General features: G+C 39.8%; 1 protein-coding gene across 3 annotated transcripts in view; it reads right to left on the minus strand.

Annotated features, from left to right (window-relative positions):
• Positions 1-842: 842 nt before the first annotated feature.
• Positions 843-21230, minus strand: part of LOC140467470 (uncharacterized) — a 136029-nt gene continuing 115641 nt past the window's right edge. For 2 of the 3 annotated variants that reach the window (XR_011955470.1, XM_072563872.1), the window contains one exon: positions 843-13992. Coding sequence is in view for 2 of the 3 variants with exons in the window: in XM_072563872.1 (XP_072419973.1) it covers positions 13850-13951 (102 nt within the window). In the remaining variant the exon portion in view is untranslated. Of the gene's footprint in view, positions 13993-16492; positions 16649-21230 lie in introns of those variants that run through there. The other variant, XM_072563873.1, reaches the window with a different exon arrangement.

A 21230-nucleotide genomic window follows, 5' to 3' on the forward strand; every position in this document is an offset into this window, starting at 1 on the left:
AGCCTACTTTTTATTGTGAATGTATTTTAAACCTGACACAAAGCTTTTACTTATTAAACATTTTTGTCTAAAGATTTATATCTCCAACACTTTTAGTTATTGAACAATTCAGCCTGGTGACTCAGTGGTTAGCACTGCTGCCCCACATCACCAGGGATCTGAGTTTCGATTCCACTCTCATGTCTGTGTGGAGTTTGTTCATTCTCCCCATGTCTGTGTGGGTTTCCTCTGGGTGCTCTGGTTTCCTCCCATAGTGTAAAGATATGTAGGTTAGGTGGATTAGTCATGGAAAATACAGGGTTATAGGGGAGGAGAGTGGGTCTGGGTGGGATGCTCTTCAGAGGGTCAGTGTGGATTCAATGGGCTGAATGGCCTGCTTCCAAGGTATCTGTGTAAAATGTTTAACACAAAAACCCTAATGTACCTCTACATTAAGGATTTGAGTTCCAAAACTCCCCATTACATATTCTGCCCTCTGCTTAAGGCTCTGAATTGTAACTATTGTGTAGTACATTGAGGATCTTACTGTAGAAACACAATTATAAAAGCAACTCTATCTTCCAGTGTAAGATTTTCTGATAGTATTGAATTTTGGCTTAATGCAATGCTTTATTGAAAATAACTGCAGAATTTCTGTTGCCTATTACTGCATTTTGACAATAGAACATTCTGTCCTACAAATTCTACCTCCATGTAAAACAATTCCTAGGACCCATTCTACTCCAACACAAGATGTTCAATTATGGAATAATCTCTTTTCCACATCCTACCTTTGTAAACGTTTTAACTATAAAATAATCTGCATTATACACACTGCTTCCAGTTAAAGCTTTAAATAATAATTTAAGTGTACAATTTTAATAATACAATTCACTTCAGTGTACAATGCATGATTATACAAGAAACTCATATACAACCTTAATATTTCTAAGACACCCATTCCTTTTAGTTAAGAACAAGTTTTATTGGAGTTCTCCCAAGCCTCCCCATTGTCACAGTAATTATACCTACAAGTTTTGTCTCGGTCATAGAATACTTGCCTCTAATAAAATTAAGTTTTGAGTTAAGTCATTTTCCAAGATTTGAACAATGAATCTTAGAGACACTGCCTAAAAGGCTTATGGAAGTAGATTCAACATTTTTTTGTTAAAAAGAACTGGATAAATACTTAAAAAGGGGAACGATCTGAAGGGATATGGGGAGCAAGTAGGGCTGCGTGACTAATTAGACACACAACTCTTGTAAACATGATTTGGAGATGCCGGTGTACAGTTGGACTGGGGTGTACAAAGTCACCTGATGAAGGAGCGTCGCTCCGAAAGCTAGTGTGCTTCCAATTAAACCTGTTGGACTATAACCTGGTGTTGTATGATTTTTAACTCTTGTAAAAGAAGCCAACGCATGTGCTGTAGAGTGCCGCTTCCATGTGTTACTGAGAAAGTGTTAAACTGTTAGATGTATTGTCTTTCAAACAAGATGTTAAACCAAAGCACTATGTGCCCTCCACAAGAACATTAAAGATCTTTTGATGCTAATCAAAGAAGAACAGCAGAGTTCTCAGAGTGCCTTGACTAACATTGATCCTTGAACTAACAACATTAAAGCAAGTTACCTCGTCACTTGTCTCATTGTTGTCTGTGGGAGGTTGCTGTGCACTATTTGGCTATAGTTCATTACATTTCATATGAAAAATAATTAACTTGCTGTGAATATACATGGAATGTTTTGGAAATAACTGTACCAATGCAATAATTTTATTTTTATTACCTAAGTACAAGGTTACTTATTATTCTTTTATTACACCCTCTATCTCAGTATAAGATTTTTAATTATAGCAGTCTACATTAAAAATGCTAAGCATAAAGTTCCAAGCATTTAAAATATCCTGTACATTTATCCCAGAGTCAAAATAAGGCTTTCTTATAAAAGGATCCTGCCCACTCCATTTTAAGGTGATTTTGTTATAAAACTATCCCTAATTCACACCATCTTGAATAAAGGGCTGCAAGTTTTATCACTGATTCTTATACACATTCTGCCTCAGTTTTAAATTGTTTTTATTACTTGCCACTATCTCAAGACTAAATTATACGCCTATCTTAGTTGTAAATTCATTTCAGGAACAAAAGCTGTCAAAGCACCAAGTTCATTCCGCACAGGAAATTATAATTTGTGAGAAAATTCTGGAGCTGCGGCCAGAATGCCAGGTAGTAAATTATAAATCTTGTTTGTTTGGAATACCCTACTTTTGCAAAAGTGACTGGAATAAACCTGTAACATAAAATTTAGAAAATATATTTCCAAAATCTTACTGCAATATATTCTGAAAGTTTAATCATTAGTTCCAGTGTGTTTCAAACATAAAGAAATAACTGAACAGATGTGCAAAATGTGAAAGACAATGTCTGATAAGCAATATGTATGGCTGTTTATGTGTCTCCATATATACACACCACATGAATACAAGTGTGCTAGTAACTAATGTGCATTCAGTTTATTTTACAGGAATAAAACATTCGCAAAACATATCAGTTTAGTAGAATGGTCTGTGGTTCATCTGCAATATTGATGGCCCCATTGCAAGTATGACCTTTTCGGTAGCCTGGATTGTTATATCAAATAGGTATTCAGCCCCTGGAATATGTTCATTAAGGCCCTGATGATTGTTGGCGGATGCACTGTTGAATCAGTTGTGTATTGGGTTCACATTCCTCAGGCCATCATCCATGGCTGCCCATAGCAAAAATTCATTAACAAAAAAATCAAATATACCTTCCTATGGAGCCAAGGGCAACAGGAATAGTTCCTGAGAACTCCCTCCACCAACTCCAGCCCATTCTGCTCATAGTGCTGGCCTGTGGGCTGCTATACTCAAATGATTGAAAGTAATTTACAGAATGCAAAACATTTTTGGATGTCACAAGCATGTAAAAGGCACTATATAAATGCTAGCTTTTTCCCTTGCAGGCTTAGATGGGAAAGCTGCTTCTTGATGGGAGAGTGACAGCATTCCATGCAGCTCTTGAATTCAGAAGATACACAGTTGTCTCAGAAATGATTCAAGACAGTTAACTGCATGTCATTCAAAATAATAAGATACATTAATAAGCAAAGAAAAATATTAATAAAAATATAATTGAATTACAAATGGAGAACCATACTAGTTCTACATATGTGAGCTAAACTTGGTCCGGAAGTTGGAGAATCCTAATCTTTGTGCCATGCTAAAATATTCTTAACTAAAAATACCATAGGAGTCCATCCCAGTCTGAAGAGGGTAGTGTCACCACAATGCAATGTGTCATATATATTTTAACTAACCGTTCAGAAATGTTTTCATAGAATTCCTACAGTGTTAAAGCAGGCCGTTCAGCCCATCAAATCCACACCAGCCTTTTAAAGAGCATTCCACCCACACCCAGCTTCTACCTTATCCCTGTAACCCTGCACTACCAATGACTAATCCACCTAACCTACACATACTTAGACACTATGGGCAATTTAGCATGGCTCATCCAGCTAACCTGCATATCTTTGGACTTTGGGAGGAAACTGGAACACCCGGAAGAAACCCACCCAGACACAGGGAGAATATGCAAACTCCCTGTCAGCTAAGCGTGGAATCGAACCTGGTTCCCTGGCACTGTGAGGCAGCAGTGCTAACTGCTGAGTGATCGTACCACCTCTGGAGCAAGTGGGAACTGAGTCTCCAGGTTTGGAGATAGGGACACTACCACTACACCATGAGAACCTTCATTAGTGCTCTCAGGTAGTTTTCTAATCATGTTCAGGGCTGTTATTATACACCTCTGGAGCAGGTGAGACTTGCAGCCAGGTCTCCTGACACAGAGATATGGACACTACATTCTCCATAGCACATTTCACATTTTCACACTAATTAAGAAGTTTATCAAATGAAATTAATTAATACACATCAATATTCTCATTGTTAAAGCTTTACCAGTTTTAAAATCTAAATTGAATCATCTGAATCTAAAGTAAAACACTATTTTTACTATACTGGGACACAGACATTCAAAAGAAAATTCACGTTTATTAAAAAGGCACATCTATAGGCAATTGCGAAATCTACAGATTATATTGCAGAGAAATCCTGACAGATTGTATGCATTTTGTTAAATAATAAATCACGACAATACACTGCTGGAAATAACTGAAAGTTTCACTTGTCTTTAAGTAACTCTTACTTGTAAAAGATTATAAACTTCAAACAATTGGAATAATTAACTTTAACAACTTCTTTCATTGTAGATATTTTTTAACAGTGAGGTCTAATACACTCTTCAACAATTAACATTGTTGGAGAAATACCTTGGAGAAATTACATAATTCTATGTGTTTATTTCACAAGAATTATTTATATTCTTATTATTTATATTACCTCCACCATGGAGGTGAAATTCTCTTCAAGTTAATTAGTTAAAAACTCAATGAAAGGTTAAGATAAAGGAAGCAATAAATTGGGAATGGAACAACTTTGCCTCCCTCATGTCCGAATAACTGTGAATCCAAATGGAGAACATGAAAAGTCAAAAGCAAAGCCCTGCAGATGCTGGAAATCTAGAATCAAGACAGAAAATGTTGAAAGTACCCAATCAAGAAGGATCTGTGGAAAAAGAAACTGATTCAATGTTCCAATCAGTAACAAAAGATTCTGATGAAAGGTTATCAAAATGAAACATGAACTCTCCTTCCTTAAATGCTGTCAGATTACCTATTTCCTTTATTTTCTGTCAGAACCAATCAAAATTGTGAATGCAGTGCATTGCATATTTCTGGCTTCTACTGGCCTTTATAAATAAAAGTAAAAGCTACTGGAAACATATCACCTACTTATTGCTGTACATCGCAATTCAAATTTTCTGTTGAAGTCATATTTTAGCTTTCTGTTTTACCTTGATGTACCATAACAAGGTTGCTACTGATTAATGCAACAAGAATTTACAGAATAATACAAATTAGATTCTAGGCAAACCATACCTGGCAGCATTTGAAACAACAAAAACAAACTACAGTTTTCGTGTGCAGTCCACAGCCTTAGTTGAAACCTGGTTCATGCTATTTAGTTAGTTCTTCAATTGTTTTTAAATGACTGAGCTGTTGGTGGTCATAACGAGAAACTGGCAAAAAAAAGAGATCTGAAGAGAACAAAACAATAGCTATAAGGATTAGGTGTATTGAATATTGATTTAAAGGAGGTTTGCACTCAAGGTCTCATGAGTTTTACTGTGTAATCCCTTGGAGGAAGTGAGAACTGCAGATGCTGGAGATCAGAGTCAAGTGTGTGGTGCTGGAAAAGCACAGGTCAGGCAGCATCTGAGGAGCAGGAGAATCGATGTTTCGGGCATCAGCCTTTCATCAGGAATGAGGCTTGTGGGCCAAGGGGGCTGAGAGATAAATGGGAGGGGGGTGGGGCTGGGGGGAGGAAGGGAGCTGAGAATGTAATATGTAGATGAAGGCATGAAATCCTTTGTTTTGTTTACCTTTCCCCAAATGCATTTCCAGGTGCTTCTGTGTATTAAATTCCATTTACCACATTTCTGCCCAAACAAACCATTGATATAATTCTGGACTCAACAGTTATCTGCTTCACTATCAACTATCTGGTCAATGTTTGTGTCATCTGCAAATTTCCCAATCATGCCCCTCTCATTTCCAAGCAAATCACTAACATGTAAAATAAAGAGAAGAACCAAACACCAAGCACAGTGGAATCCCAATGAAAACTGGTTTTCATTCATGAAAATATCTAATTATTACCATGTCCCTCTTTTTCCTCAATCTAGGATTTCCCATTTCTCCCATCCGACTGCGATTGTCAGAAATCTCAGCCATATTTAACCCATTTCCTACAGTTTCCCTCCCAGCCAGAACCGTGATAGAGTTCCCCTTGTCCTCATTTTCCACTTGATCCACCTTGAAAAACAGCACCGAGAATTCCTGTGCAGAAAGACGCCATTGAGCCCATCAAGTCTGCAACAACCTTCTGAAGAACATCCAACCCAAACCGAGAGCACTACCTGTAATCCTTCATACAATGGCTAATACACCTCGTCTGCACATCTGGATACTACTAACAATTTAACATGGCCCATCTTTGGACTGTGGGAGGTAGCAGTGTACCCAGAGGAAACCACCCTAAACACTGGGAGAACGTGCAAACTCCACAGAGACAGTCATCCAAGGCTGGGTGAATCAAACCCAGGCCCCTGGCATTGTGAGGTAGCAGTGTTAACCACTGAGTCACCTTACTGACCTCATTTTCTGCTTAGGCACTTTACAGCCTTCAGGACTCAATGCTGAGTTAAATAACTCCAGAGCATGAACACTGGCCTCCATTTTGATTACCCCCATTTTCTCCTATTCAATCCTACCACTAATACTATTTCACATCTCTCTTTTTGACTTTTGCTCTCTGCATCCTTGCCATCTGTTCCACTCATTTCTCCACCTCCTTTATCAACAGCATTAAAAAAAGCACTTCGGTATTCTTCAGTTTCGAAGAAGTCTTGCAATATTAACTATGTTTCTCTCACCACAGATGCTCACCGACCTACTGAGGTATCTCAACATTATCTGTTTTTACTTCAGATTTCATCTGCAGTATTTTGCTTTTGTTTCGTCTTACTGAGCCAATTTTGGATGCAGCTTATTTACTTTTCTGACCAGTCTGCCATGTGGGACTTGTCAAATGTTTGACTAAAATCCATGTCAATAACATGAACGAAAGTGCCCCCACCAATCTATATCTTCCAATCCCAGAAACAAATAAGCAGTGGAAATGGAAAAACTTCGAGGACACTTTCAATAGATGACCAATATTGGCTAAATAACCTCTTACATTCATTCTAAACTAAACCATCATTCCCCATTGAAGCACACCTCCCAAGCATTATTTGTAGATGCAAGTAGGATGCAGCTCTGGATCTGTGCTACTCCTGCTTCACTGAGGGTGCTCTGCATATTATTTTTCTTATCAACCTGTTCAGAGATGCCATTATGCACCTCTGGAGCAAGTAGGACTTGAACCTGGGCCTCCTGGTCAAGAGGTATGATAACTATCATGGGAACATAGTTGCACAGGCTGATCTGCATAAATATTGTATACAACCTCTCTCAGCTATCTTTAGTTTCTAGCGTTTACACGATCAATAGTGCATTTCTGTTTGACAGCTATTTTGACATTCTTAGGGATTCAATTTTTATTGATCAAACCTCCCACTTTGTACAGCATTAAAATACCGGCTACACATGTAAAAGTGTATTAGGGTAGTAGAATTGTTTGGACTATAGTGGCTATCTATATGTGTATATATGTATTCATATTACACAGAAATTAATTTTTACATGACTGGATAGGGACAAATCATAATTATACACTCCAGAGTAACCAGTTCTTTCTCCTGATGTAAATTTTCATTTAAAATAATTATTTTCATGGTGTGTGGCTATCACTGGCATGCCCCCAATTATCCTTGAGTTGAGTGATTTGTTGGGCAGTTAAGAAACAACCTCAATGCTGAGAATCTGGAGTCACATGTAGACCAGACCTAGGCAAGGAGGCAAACCTGAGGGACATCAGTGAACCAAATGGACGTTTACAATACAGTACTAAGTTTCATAGGGACCATTACTGAGACTAAGGGCTAGATATTAAATGCTGCCACTGGGTGGTCGTGGCATGCAATATAGAAAGGTTGGCTTTCAAAAGGTCAATTAATTCCAACATTATTGCTGTCCACGTCATAATGCTGCTGACATGGGCAGTTGGATGTGATGGGATTCACAATTCTTTTCAAGCACCTAAAATGGTTGTTGGGGGGAGTGGGGTGTTGAGGAGGTTTGCTGTCATTGAGAAGTGTTTTCTGCTTTTGATCCTTTTGGGCACACTCACTGAGAAGATAGCACCACTCTTCCCTTCCCATCTAAATGATCTTTAAAATTCACTGCACCATCCTTCTCAGTCCTTAAAGCAACTCCGCCCCAAAGCCCTTGAATTTACCTGGATCGAGAAATCCATGGGGCTTCGTGCATGGGTCCACCTACAGTCCAAACTACAAAGCACTAACACTGGCAGAATTTCTGAAGCAGGGATCGCCTTCCTGAAATGGCGAGAAATATCAGTTGGAGGTTGTATAGGTCACCCACAACATTTTAACAAGCCAGTTGAACAGACTGCACAACCCTACTCAAGTTTTCAAATCCATACTTCTTTCGCTACTTTCACCCATTATCTGCCACAGCAAGTCATCAATGTTTCCAATTGATGAAACTGCACACACTACAGACCACCAAAGGCAAGGGAGACAATTCCATATTGTATTAATTGAGCTTAAATTCCACCAGCTGCAATGGTGAGGTTTGAACCTGTGATCTTAGATTACTCGTCTAGCAGCAATGCCCCTACTTCACCATCTCCCCTCCTGTAGGCCAAAACACAAATTAAGAATGTATTACAAGATTCTAACACAAACCACAGATACATCTGGAAGTTCAAACAATCTTCCCAATTCAGGTTAATTTATGGGAAATGACTGAAATTGCACAGAACATTCCAAGCACAGTTCAGGCTGGTTCATTATAAACACACAACAGTAACAAAATTACAGATGGTGATCTTGTGTATCTACTAGTGAGAAAGGCACAGTTAAAGCTGAAACTGCAAATTTGTTGATCCTTCATCTCCTTACCTGCTGGTATGATGATTTTCACAATTTTTGATTAATAACTGTGATGTTAATATCATAGTTAAGTTCAGAAAAACATCTGCAGATGATTACTGGATAAAATTTCCATTCGTGATGTGCTACGCTTGTGTAATTACAGGTCTTGGATCTTTTTATGATGTTGTCCCCTGATTATAAAGTGTGGATAAACATCTGTTTTTGAATCTTATGAACGCTATAGAGAGACAACCATGCAACATCAATATTAGAAACTAAGTAGTGACCGTAGTAACTGCAAGTATTGGAAACAAGTAAATGGTGTGACTTTGGGTATCAAAAGCAATTGTCTTCGTGACCACAATGACCAGAAGCCTTGCTTAGTTTTTGACCACTTATAATGAAACCTAATGTGTGTGCCTGAAAGTAATCAAAAATAATCATGATATCCTATAACTTTAAGTAAATAGTTTTCAATGAAAGTTGATATTTGTTTGGAGTGCAGTGCTGGTTTGAATGAGATCCTACATATTACTTTCAAGTATAAGAAATATTCTTCCCTTAGAAGATAGACTTTTGCCTGATCTTTATTCTAAATCTTTTTTTCTGTAGAAAAATGTAGGTCCACATTTTCGAAACGCCTCAGAACCTTTATTCGAAAATCTCACTATTTTCTATCTTTTGAAGTTAATAGTGTTAGTGATTTTCTAATCAGCAAGCAGCTGCTTGTGAGTTAATGAAATTTAGGAGCCATGTACCAAGGCCACACATGTGGTCACTGTAACACAACTGTGAGTGTGCAGAAGAAAAGACATTACATTTTTGATTATCAATGGCATTGGAAAATGTATCCCATCTTCTTTGCAATAAATATTGCTTATTTGGACTGAAATATTTAATTCAACATTGTGCCTTCACCATGTATTCACTCAAGATGAAATAGTACATTTGTAATTAAATTAGCAGTCGGGTAACACAGGCTAATGCTGCAGGGTGTGGATTTCAATCCTACCATCATTTGAATCCAAACAGGATGTTAAAAGCTAGTTTAATGGTGACCATGTGAATGTTATTTAAAATCCATCTAGAGTGCCACTTTGAGTAGATTAGGATTACTTTCATTAGAAAGACAGAGGTAGAGGGGGAATCTGATTGAGGCCCACAAAATCATGAGACATATAGACAGGATGGATAGCAAGAAGCGCTTTCTCAGAGTGGGAGACTCAATGACTAGGGGTCACGAATTCAAGGTGAGAGGGGAAAACTTCAAGGGAAGTAGGCGTGGAGAGTTCTTTGCGCAGAGGGTGGTGGACGCCTGGAATGCGTTGCCAGCAGAGGTTGTACAGGTGGGCACGATTGTGTCTTTTAATATCTATATGGACAGTTAAAAGAATGGGCAGGGAGCAGAAGGGTACAGATCCTTAGAAAATAGGCAGCGGGTTTAGATAGGGGATCTGGATCGGTGCAGGTTTGGAGGGCTGAAGGGCCTGCTCCTGTGCTGGAGTGTTCTTTGTTCTCATTTGAGGACTAAAATCTATTGTTTTTACTGAGTCTGGCCTACATGTGACTCCAGATCCACAGCACATCAGGTGACTCTTAACGACCCTCTGAAATGGCTCTAACAAGCTAATCGGTTCAAGGGCAATTACGCATAGACAATAAATGCTGACCTAGCCAGTGACATTCTCATCCCATGAATTTAAAACAGCCTTAATTTTATTAAAAATTTCATATGAAATTTGACAAATATATCTGTTTGGGTGAGAGAAAGAATCTTATTTAATGAGTTATGAGGATTCTGAGCCTGAATGTATGATTGATGCAATTTCTGTAGTAATTTTCAAAAATAAATTGAATTAAACCAAAAATACTGCAAGGAGAAAAGCTTGTAGTGATACAGGACAAGAACAGGGAATGGGGACTAATTGGATAGTTCTTCAAAGGAGCAGGCACAGGAATTAATTGCTGAACGACCTCATTTTGAGCTGAGCGATTCAATGATTACCTTCTAATAAGGAAGAAATTAAATTAAAGAAAACAAATGATTGAAGAAATATCTTTAAGCATTTCCATAGAAAATATTGGAATTCGATAGTAACCATTTTTGTAATCGTCTCCTTCTCCTTTTACTTTATTGGGATACACCACGCTGCATCATGTATCCAGCCAGAAGGCTCTGCCTCCTCGACTCCCTACAGTGCTGCATTGAAAATGACATGCAGGGAAAATGACGTGCAGGAATAGAGAAGGATCAGCCCTTTGAATTAGTTGGTTTCTGATTTCTGGTTGTCTTGCTGCAACAAATGATGTTATGTAATGTCAAGCATACAATGTCACGTGTCTGAAATGTTTTAGACTATGGAAACACCACATTAGGAGTTCTTGTGCACAGTGACAATGTCCCTACCTGTGGGCAAGAAACTCTGGGTTCAAGTCCCACATCAGGACTTGTTGACCATGAAAGATGTATTTGTGAAGTCGCCAAATAGATTAATTCTCAGTCTGTAAACAATTTGAATGTGTCTGCTGTAGGTATTAACAGTAGGAAATTCTCTGAAACAAAATCACTTTAGGATTTTTCCCACAAGTGTGGACCAATCCAAAGGAAGTCCATGTCCTTAGGAATGAGGACAGGAGTCAAGACAGACACACAGGACACCATCTCAGTCAGAATTTAACAAAAACTGGTGTGGTTGAAAAGGTTTTGATATATTTACAAAACTGCTTGATCTCAGCTAACATTGGTTGGTACATTACAATTGGCCTCAGTATCCTTGAACCAAAGAGGCAAAATTCAATCAGTAATGTTAATTCTGCCCAATATCCCAAGGATATTGTTGTAAAACTGTCCCACATGCACATAACATTGTCAGTTTTCATAAAAAAATCTTTTAAACTGTTAAATAATCCTTCTCTTGATGTCCTCTAGTTCATGTCACTGGACATAAAGTTGAAGATAGTTCTAGACTCAGCTTCAGGCCATTGACAATTACTGCTTCTAATTTTAGCAGTCTATGAGTAGTGCTAGATAATGCTGCAAAGATATAGTAGGTTAGTCAGCTTCAAGAGAGAGGATGAAAACTGAAAACGATCTTTCAGCTGAATTCACAAGTTCAAAACCCAATACATAGATTCAGAGTCATGTAAATTTGTGGCAGTTTCTGCTTTTATTTCAGAGTTCCAGCACTTGCAGATTTTCTTTTTACTCACTGCGCAGATTTTCACTTCATGAATGGATACTTGATGAGTTATTTAAGGTTGCTTGGACTCCATGGAGCTGTACCTAATGATGAGCAATTGCTTCCAGGAATGAAGATGTAGAGGTAAGAAATGTAATAGAAAGGAAGGGAAAATGTTTACAAATATAATCAACTAAATTAAACAATTACAGAGATATAGAAACATGAAAATTACATGAGATTACTTTAAGTAATTCTTACTATATGCTATTAAAAGCAGCTGTGTTCCTCAGATTACACTTTGAGTTGTGACAAGGTCATTATAAATTACAATATTGAAATAGGCCATTCAGCCCAACTGCTCTGGATCAGTGTTCGTGCCCTGTACAAGCCATTCTTCAGCTAAACCAACCTACTTCAACTAAGAAAGATGTTCTGCAAAGCATACCATCAAAGAAGGGTTTAAAAGCAATATATAGCCTTGATTTTTCTTTTTTTAAAATACATTTATGGTTCAGTTTGACTCGTTTTTCAGCTCTGCAGGTACCAGAAATGCCCTTCAGCCCGTCAAACTCATGTAATATGAAAAGTGCAAGCACAACAGAGATTACAGTCTGCTCCAAAGTAACAAGTGGTATTCACTGAAACTGACAAATACTGTACTTACTGAATCCCTTTGCCAGCTTTAAAAGCTGCTGCATAGCAATAATTTTTTTTTTCTTTACATTTCAAACATCCAGATGTTGCAAAGTAAGATGAGGTAATTGTGGAAAACCAAGGTGTCACTGCCATCACAATTAATCTGTTTAAAATTAAAAGCAAACCTGGTGCCCAGCTCATATGTTTTGGTAGGACTATGTAGCAAAATCATGACATTAACCTGCGGGTGAGATTCTCAATTGCATTGTGACTCCATGGGGAGATCAAGCTGAAGCACTTAATAAACAGCATTTGAATGCCAAGATTGTGTCAAAAGCCTCAATGCACTACAGTAATAATTGGTGTTTAATGGCATAATCTGGTAACGTCTGCACTGCAGATTTCCAATAAGGCTGCCAACTCTCCAGCCATTAAAAAAATCCACTCGACATTGCAACAAAATAATAAAGGCGCTTAAAAAGAAAAATAAAACTTTTTTTTTGAACATCTTCACTTCTTAGGCATAAAATATTAGAGCTAGGAGAAAAAGGTCATTTGACTAGTCTGTTGGACCTGTGAGCCATGATGAAACTCCAGGAATACATCCAACAACAATTGGCAACCTTAACTTCCAGTGAGAATGACAGGGCATAATGCATGCGATAGGAATTACAGTGCAAGTCCTACTTTGCTGATAACAAGGAAGAAGATATAACCAAGACATACCACAATTCTTAATCTTAGAAGGTGTAATAAAACTAATATTCCTTTATAAATCAGTGGCAATCGGGCATTGCTAGTGCAAGCATAGTTGCATTCCTTCCAACATGGGAAATAACTCCAATATGTCCAGTACTTTTTTTTTAAGAAAATGTAACTGTGTTTAAAACATTACCAACTGTCCATCTCCATAAGAAATATCAAATGAAATTAAGTATTCAGATTAAGTTGCACTCTTCAGGAAAATATTTGGATACTCCAAGCCGATATCTTGAAATACATGGATCTGTACAAAGACAGTAGATACTAGAAGATTTTCATGATTTGTGGCATTTTTCTTTTGAGTGGAATTGTTGACACATAAACCATGTATTCCTGTCATAAATTGTGACAACCTATTTCCTATAGGCTGTTTATGCAAAACAGACATTAATGCACACGCCAACAGGTCAGCAGAACAGTGGTCTTGCTTTCTAGAAGGACAATGTCAAATGCAGTCTATCTCATACCCCTGATGGTTTGTTCATTGTTATGAAGCAAGAGCCTCATGTTGGATTCCAAGAGATACACTTGGTCCCCTTTGTAAGTGGGGGCCCTGTTGAGTATTTCATAATCCTTAGCCCATGTTTACACGGATGTTTCCCGTTCAGAGCCATGTTCTTCCTTCTTTTTCTTAGAATTGCAAAAGCCATGGAGTCCACAGAAGCAGGCAAAAGTGAACTGGGGCATCACCTATGAGAGTCAGTGCATGGTATCGCACAAACGTTGATCTGAAAAATAAATTGAAATATTTTCAGGATTTGAGAGAAATATGTGGGAAATATTAAGGACAGGATGATTAATGGGAATCTTATAGATACCAGCTAATGTTCTGATTTTGCTGTACCGTTACATGAGATCTTTGGTGATATCCCCAAAGGCTGCTGTCTGTGCCTATCCCTCTCATTTCAGTTTGATACGACAATCTCTTCAAATCAGAGTTGTGAGCCGATAGGCAGGAATTCCCTTCCAGCAGCTCTGAACTTAGATTGGGACTGTTACTGGGTCCTGAGGCTGCACCAGAGGAGACTACTAGGATGTGACAGTCAATTTTGGTCCCGTTTTTGATGTGGATACCTGCTTAATTGGCCCGGAGATGGTTTTGGCAATGTGTTTATTTGGTAGCTTAGGCTGCTAATTCGTCGGCTCAGCTGTGTGAATGGAGATGGATCTGTGCAACTATGAGTCTGTTTTAAGAAGGCATGCACTGCATTACCTTGCGTTGGAAAGATGTCTTAGGAATGACAGAGGTCTGAAACCCAAGGTGAGGGTGAGGGTGAGGGTGGGGGGGGGGGGGGGGCCTCACTACTTGAGGTCACTATCGGTCATTCTCCCTGCTGCCATAGATGGAAATGCAAAGTGTGAAGGAGATATATGGAGACTGTAAAGAGATATGGACAGATTAGGTGAGTGGACAACATGGTGACAGATTGAGTATTACATGGAGAAATACGAGATTATTGAATATGGAAATAAGAGAGAAGCAGAAGGTGCAAACTATTAATGTTCAGAGGAATTTGGATGTACTCATAACAGAACGCAGAAAGTTAGCATGCAGGCAGAGCAAACAATTTGGAGGGCATATGGCCCTCTGGCCTTTATCGCAAGGGGCCTGCAGTAAAATCTGCATTGCTAAAATTACCACAGTATTTGGTGAGTCCATTGTGTTCGGTTTTGATCACCGTATTTAAGGAAGGATTTACTTGCAGTGGAAGCAGAGTAACTAAGGCTCACGAGATTGGTGCCTGTTAGATGATGGGGCTGTCAAGAGGCTGAGTAAATTGGGTCTAAAATATATGGCATTTAGAAGAATGAGAGGTGATCTCATTGAACTGTGTGCGGTTCTGAATGGTCTGGCGGGGTGCACACTGAGACATTCTTATCCTGGCTGGGGATTCTAAAACACAGGGCTTCAGTTTCAGGATAAGGAGACCAATCATTTAGGACTAAAGTAAGGAGAAATTTCTTAACTCAAAAGCTGGTGGATCTTTGCAGTTGTTGACTCTAGAGTGTTGTAAATGCTCTATTATTGAGCATAGTTATGGCTGAGATAGAATTTCACATCTTCAGGGGAAAAAGGGATGTGAGGAGTGGGTGGGCACGTGAAGTTGAAGCTGAAGGTATCATACTGAATGGTGAGATGGCTTGGCAAGCCATTTGGCCTTCTCTTGCTTCTGTTTCTTATGTAGCTTGCATTGACCCAATGGCACCTGGACGACCCAATGGCACCTGGATGCCTATGGCTAAGGCCCCTCTATATTGTTCACCCTTTAATGCAACCCGCTGAATTCCTAGGCTGACCATGACTGGTTCTCAGCTGTGTATTCACCTGATGCCTCTGTCTGCCCCAGTGTACGTGGCCTGTGCTACCCCATAAAATCCAAACATGCCCATCGCTGAACCCCTAATAAGTTCTTTATTGGCTTAGTTAATGTACTGGGCAAGACCCGAAGGCCATTCTCCCATACTAGGCAAAAGTGAGGACTGCAGATGCTGGAGATTAGAGTCAACATTAGAGTGGTGCTGGAAAAGCACAGCAGGTCAGGCAGCATCCGATGAGCAGGAAAATCGATGTTTCGGGCAGGAGCCCTTCATCAGGAATGGCTCCTACCCGCAATGTTGATTTTCCTGCTGCTCGGATGCTGCCTGACCTGCTGTGCTTTTCCAGCATCACTCTAATCTTGACCCCATTCTCCCATACTGTCCTGGTGAAACTCATTGGCATCAGAAATGGCATGATGGCCATGGTTGGGTACATTGGTCACTTGCCTCCCCAACAAGACAAACATTCTGCCCAATGTTTCTGTACAATGCCCAACTTCAGAATAAGTCACTTCAAAATTATTATCTGTAGATACAAAGTTTTTATTTAATTTTTTGTATCACAGCTTTTAAATTTACAAAACAAAAAGATGTTATTTCATTATAATTTGATTTGATTTTACTTTGAAAAAAGCTGAAGCTAGTCCACCTCCTCAGTAATTTACAAAAGCAAGCACAAACATGATGAATTTGGGTATAGTATTGTAGTGGTTATGTAATGGATTAGCCATCCAGATATCAGCGCAATCTACTGCAACTCATGGTCCCTGAGGTTTGGCTTCTCATGTAAGTGTGCAGAAATTTTTAAGCAACCTGTTCAGACATGTTATGACATATTTGGTACAGGTAGGACTTTAAATCAGAGCTCCTGGGCCAGAGGTATGACATTTACGACAGCTTCATGAGCACCTTCTGTAAGTTTGGGCGGCACGGTGGCTCAGTGGTTAGCACTGCTGCCTCACAGCACCAGGGTCCCAGGTTCAATTCCAGCCTCGGGCGACTGTCTGCGTGGTGTTTGCACATTCTTCCCCATGTCTGCGTGGGTTTCCTCCCAAAGTCCAAAGATGTGCAGGTCAGGTGAATTGGCTGTGTTAAATTGCCCATAGAGTTAGGTGCATTAGTCAGAATCATAGAGATGTACAGCATGGAAACTGACCCTTTGGTCCAACCTGTCCATGCCGACCAGATATTCCAACCCAATCCAGTCCCACCTGCCAGCACCCGGCCCATATCCCTCCAAACCCTTCCTATTCATATACCCATCCAAATGCCTCTTAAATGTTGCAATTGTACCAGCCTCCAGCACATCCTCTGGCAGCTCATTCCATGCACGCACCACCGTCTGTGTGAAAATGTTGCCCCTTAGGTCTCTTTTATATCTTTCCCCTCTCACCCTAAACCTATGCCCTCTACTTCTGGACTCCCTGACCCCAGGGAAAAGACTTTGCCTATTTACCCTATCCATGCCCCTCATAATTTTGTAAACCTCTATAAGGTCACCCCTCAGCCTCCTACACTCCAGGGAAAACAGCCCCAACTTGTTCAGCCTCTCCCTATAGCTCCAATCCTCTAACCCTGGCAACATCCTTGTAAATCTTTACTGAACCCTTTCAAGTTTCACAACATCTTTCTGATAGGAAGGAGACCAGAATTGCACACAATACGCCAACAGTGGCCTAACCAATGTCCTGTACAGCCGCAACATGACCTTCCAACTCCTGTACTCAATACTCTGACCAATAAAGGAAAGCATACCAAACGCCGCCTTCACTATCCTATCTACCTGTCACTCCACTTTCAAGGAGCTATGAACCTGCACTCCAAGGTCTCTTTGTTCAACCACACTCCCTCGGACCTTACTATTAAGTATATAAGTCCTGCTAAGATTTGCTTTCCCAAAATGCAGCACCTCGCATTTATCTGAATTAAACTCCATCTGCCACTTCTCAGCCCATTGGCCCATCTGGTCAAGAACCTGTTGTAATTTGAGGTAACCCTCTTCGCTGTCCACTACACCTCCAATTTTGGTGTCATCTGCAAACTTACTAACTGTACCTCTGATGCTCACATACAGATCATTTATATAAATGACAAAAACTAGAGGACCCAGCACTGATCCTTGTGGCACTCCACTGGTCACAGGCCTCCAGTCTGAAAACAACCTGCCACCACCACCCTCTGTCTTGTACCTTTGAGCCAGTTCTGTATCCAAATGGCTAGTTCTCCCTGCATTCCATGAGATCTAACCTTTCCAATAGTTTCCCATGGGGAATGTTGTCGAACACATTACTGAAGTCCATATAGATCTCATCTACCGCTCTGCCCTCATCAATCCTCTTTGTTACTTCCTCAAAAAAACTCAATCAAATTTGTGAGATATGATTTCCCACACACAAAGCCATGTTGACTATCCCTAATCAGTCGTTGCCTTTCAAAATACATGTACATCCTGTCCCTCAGGATTCCCTCCAACAACTTGCCCACCCCTGATGTCAGGCTCACCGGTCTATAGTTCCCTGGCTTGTCCTTACCACCCTTCTTAAACAGTGGCACCACGTTAGCCAACCTCCAGTCTTCCAGCATCTCACCTGTGACTATCGATAATACAAATATCTCAGCAAGAGGCCCAGCAATCACTTCTCTAGCTTCCCACAGAGTTCTAGGGTACACCTGATCAGGTCCTGGGGATTTATCCACCTTTACCCATTTCAAGACATCCAGCACTTCCTCCTCTGTAATTTGGACATTTTGCAAGATGTCACCATCTAGTTCCCTACAGTCTATCCTTTTCCACAGTAAATATTGAAGCAAAATACTCATTTAGTATCTCATCCAATTTTTGCGGCTCCACACAGTGGGTTGCTCTTCGGAGAGTCAATATGGGCTTGTTGGGTTGAAGGGCCTGTTTCTACACTGTAGGGAATCTAATCTGCACAATCAGCCAAATAACCCAACATCTGCAATTCACAATCTGGTATCACAGAGCTACAAACAATGACATTGAGGCATTGAAAATAGCCATCCAGACCAACAAAATGGGCTGCTTTATGAATGATCCTGTAGGTGCAGTAAGGTTCTCTGGTGATTATGGAATTAAGTGAATAATCTAATCGTTGTACATTTAAGTCCAACCATTGGGTGGCTCAGTAGTTAGCACTGCTGCCACGCAGCGCCAGGGACCTGGGTTCAATCCAACCTTGGGAGACTGTTTGTGTGCGGTTTGCACATTCTCTCTGTGTCTGTGTGGGCTTCCTCCAGGTACTCTGGTTTCCTCCCACAGTCCAAAGAATTGAAGATTAGGTGATATGGCCATGCTACGTTGTCCATAATGTTCAGGGATGTGTAGGTTAGATGGCATTAGTCAGAGGTAAAGTTAGGTTAGGGGAGTGGGTCTTGGTGGGTTACTCTTCGGAGGGTCACTGTGGACTCGTTGGGCTGAAGGACCTGTTTCCACACTGTAGGGATTCTACAGTAAATTGTGAAATTGAACTAAACATTGAGAGTTTTCAATATAGCATGTGAACGATCATATAACTTCCTGGATCAGAAGAAAAAACTAGTTGGTTCAATAAGGTGGCCTACAAGAAATATGTTTGTATGTATTTTTATTTGTGAAGTGTAAAAGCTTCAAGTACGTTTTCACAGGAGCTATTTACCGCAAGTTAATGTTGTTATATAATGCAGTTGCTTTGAAAGGATAGAGGTAACTGCCTCTGGGAGGGGCTAGTTAGATCATTTCATTCAATTATACTTATTTAATTGTTAAGAATCATGTAAATAGGTCAGCTTGGTATCTGGATGTAGGTTTGCTCACTGAACTAGGAGGTTCACTTTCAGACGTTTTGTCACCATACTAGGTAACATCTTCAGTGAGCCTTCAGACAAAGCTTTGTCCGGAGTCTCACTGAAGATGTTACCTAGTATGGTGATGAAATGTCTGAAAATGAACCTTCCAGCTTAGCGAGCAAACCTACATCCAGAACCTCAGCTTGAGCTACAAATCTTCTTAAAACTTGCTAGCTTGATATCTCTTTGGAGATGTTCTCCTGTAACGTGTTATCTATCGTACCATGGTATAGCATTTTGGTAACTTAACAATGTGTCTTTTGTGCAGCGACTTCCAAATGGTTATCCTCACTATTTAGTATTTGGGGTTTCTTGTTTAAAATGAACAAGGTAAGAGGCAGCAAAGGAGATCTCAGCAGAACCAGCTACCAATTGACAACATCTCTTACAACAAATTTATACTCAATGTTGGAAAGTGGAAATATTGATTAACTTTAATAGGTCTAACATAGCAATAATATCCTCAAGCACTTCAGCACCATGTCCTGTAACTTCTACCAAATCCCTTTACCTCCTTGCAGTCTAGACATTTAACATAAGCTTTTTAATAACATGATATTTGAATGCAGATGGCCAAAGACTGTGACGCAGGGATTTTTTATTCCACTGGCACCAGATTGGAAGGGAAATTAAGGATGTCTTTCCAGTATGTGCATGTAATTAAGCCTGAGGAATCCTTTTGCCTATCTGCTTCATCTTCCTATCAGCTTTCCGTCCGTCATCAATACCACACTCTACCCACCCATGGTGACCCGACGACCCAATATGATTTCATTCCCGTTTGTCTGGAGTGAAAGTTGGGTCTAATGAAACCCATTAAGGTGGATCTGCCGCTCAGTCTATGACCTGCTCTGACAGTGAAAATCAGCCCCTCAGAGTAGCTCCCAAAAATAATACATGTGATATTAGAAAAAATTATGTAATTAGACTTTCAAAAACCACGACAAGCACAAAAAGTTCCAAGGAGGAGATACTGTTGCAATCTAATGCACACATCTTCTGCCGTTTTGGGACGCAGTTCTGTCAAACCTGCAGACACAGTTTCTGTAAATCAGTGGTTTTGAAATCAATACAGTTCTGTAATGGTGAGTTTGACAGCTCTTCCTTCATAAAACAAGTGTTTGTCTATAAATATTACCTAAACATTTATGATTAATTGTGGCTTTTCTTTTCTGAGACCTTTGAAAATACGTTTGACCCATTATAATTGAAAAATACTGACTGTGCTAATGCAGGGCTAGAATAGATCTTTGACAGCATTCTGAGATCAATAGATGTGAAGTTGGAGGAGCACAGCAAGTCAGACAACATCGAAGAACAGGAATATTGACATTTCAGGCCGGGGCCTTGGGCAACTGTCTGTGTGGAGTTTGCACACTCTCCCAGTGTCTGTGTGGGTTTCCTCTGGGTGCTCCAGTTTCCTTCCACAGTCCAAAGATGTGTAGGTCAGATGGACTGGCCATGCTAAATTGCACAGTGTCCAGGGATATGTAGGTTAGGTGGATTAGCAATGGGAAATGCAGGGTTACAGGAATGGAGTGGAACTGGGTAGGAGACTCTTTGGAGGGTCAGTGTGAACATGATGGGTCAAATGTTCTACTTGCACACTGTAGTGATTCTATGAATATCAACATAGAACTGTAACTGAGACTCACCATCCTGATGCACTTGTATAGTATGATCTGCCTGTAAAGCACATAAGACAACACTTTTCACTGTATCTCGGTACATGTGACAATAATAAATCAAATCAAGTCAAATCCAGCATGTCCCTCTCTTTGGTGAATATTGATGTGAATTT

The sequence above is a fragment of the Chiloscyllium punctatum genome, chromosome 45 (assembly GCF_047496795.1).
Source record: "Chiloscyllium punctatum isolate Juve2018m chromosome 45, sChiPun1.3, whole genome shotgun sequence".
Lineage (NCBI taxonomy): Eukaryota > Metazoa > Chordata > Chondrichthyes > Orectolobiformes > Hemiscylliidae > Chiloscyllium > Chiloscyllium punctatum.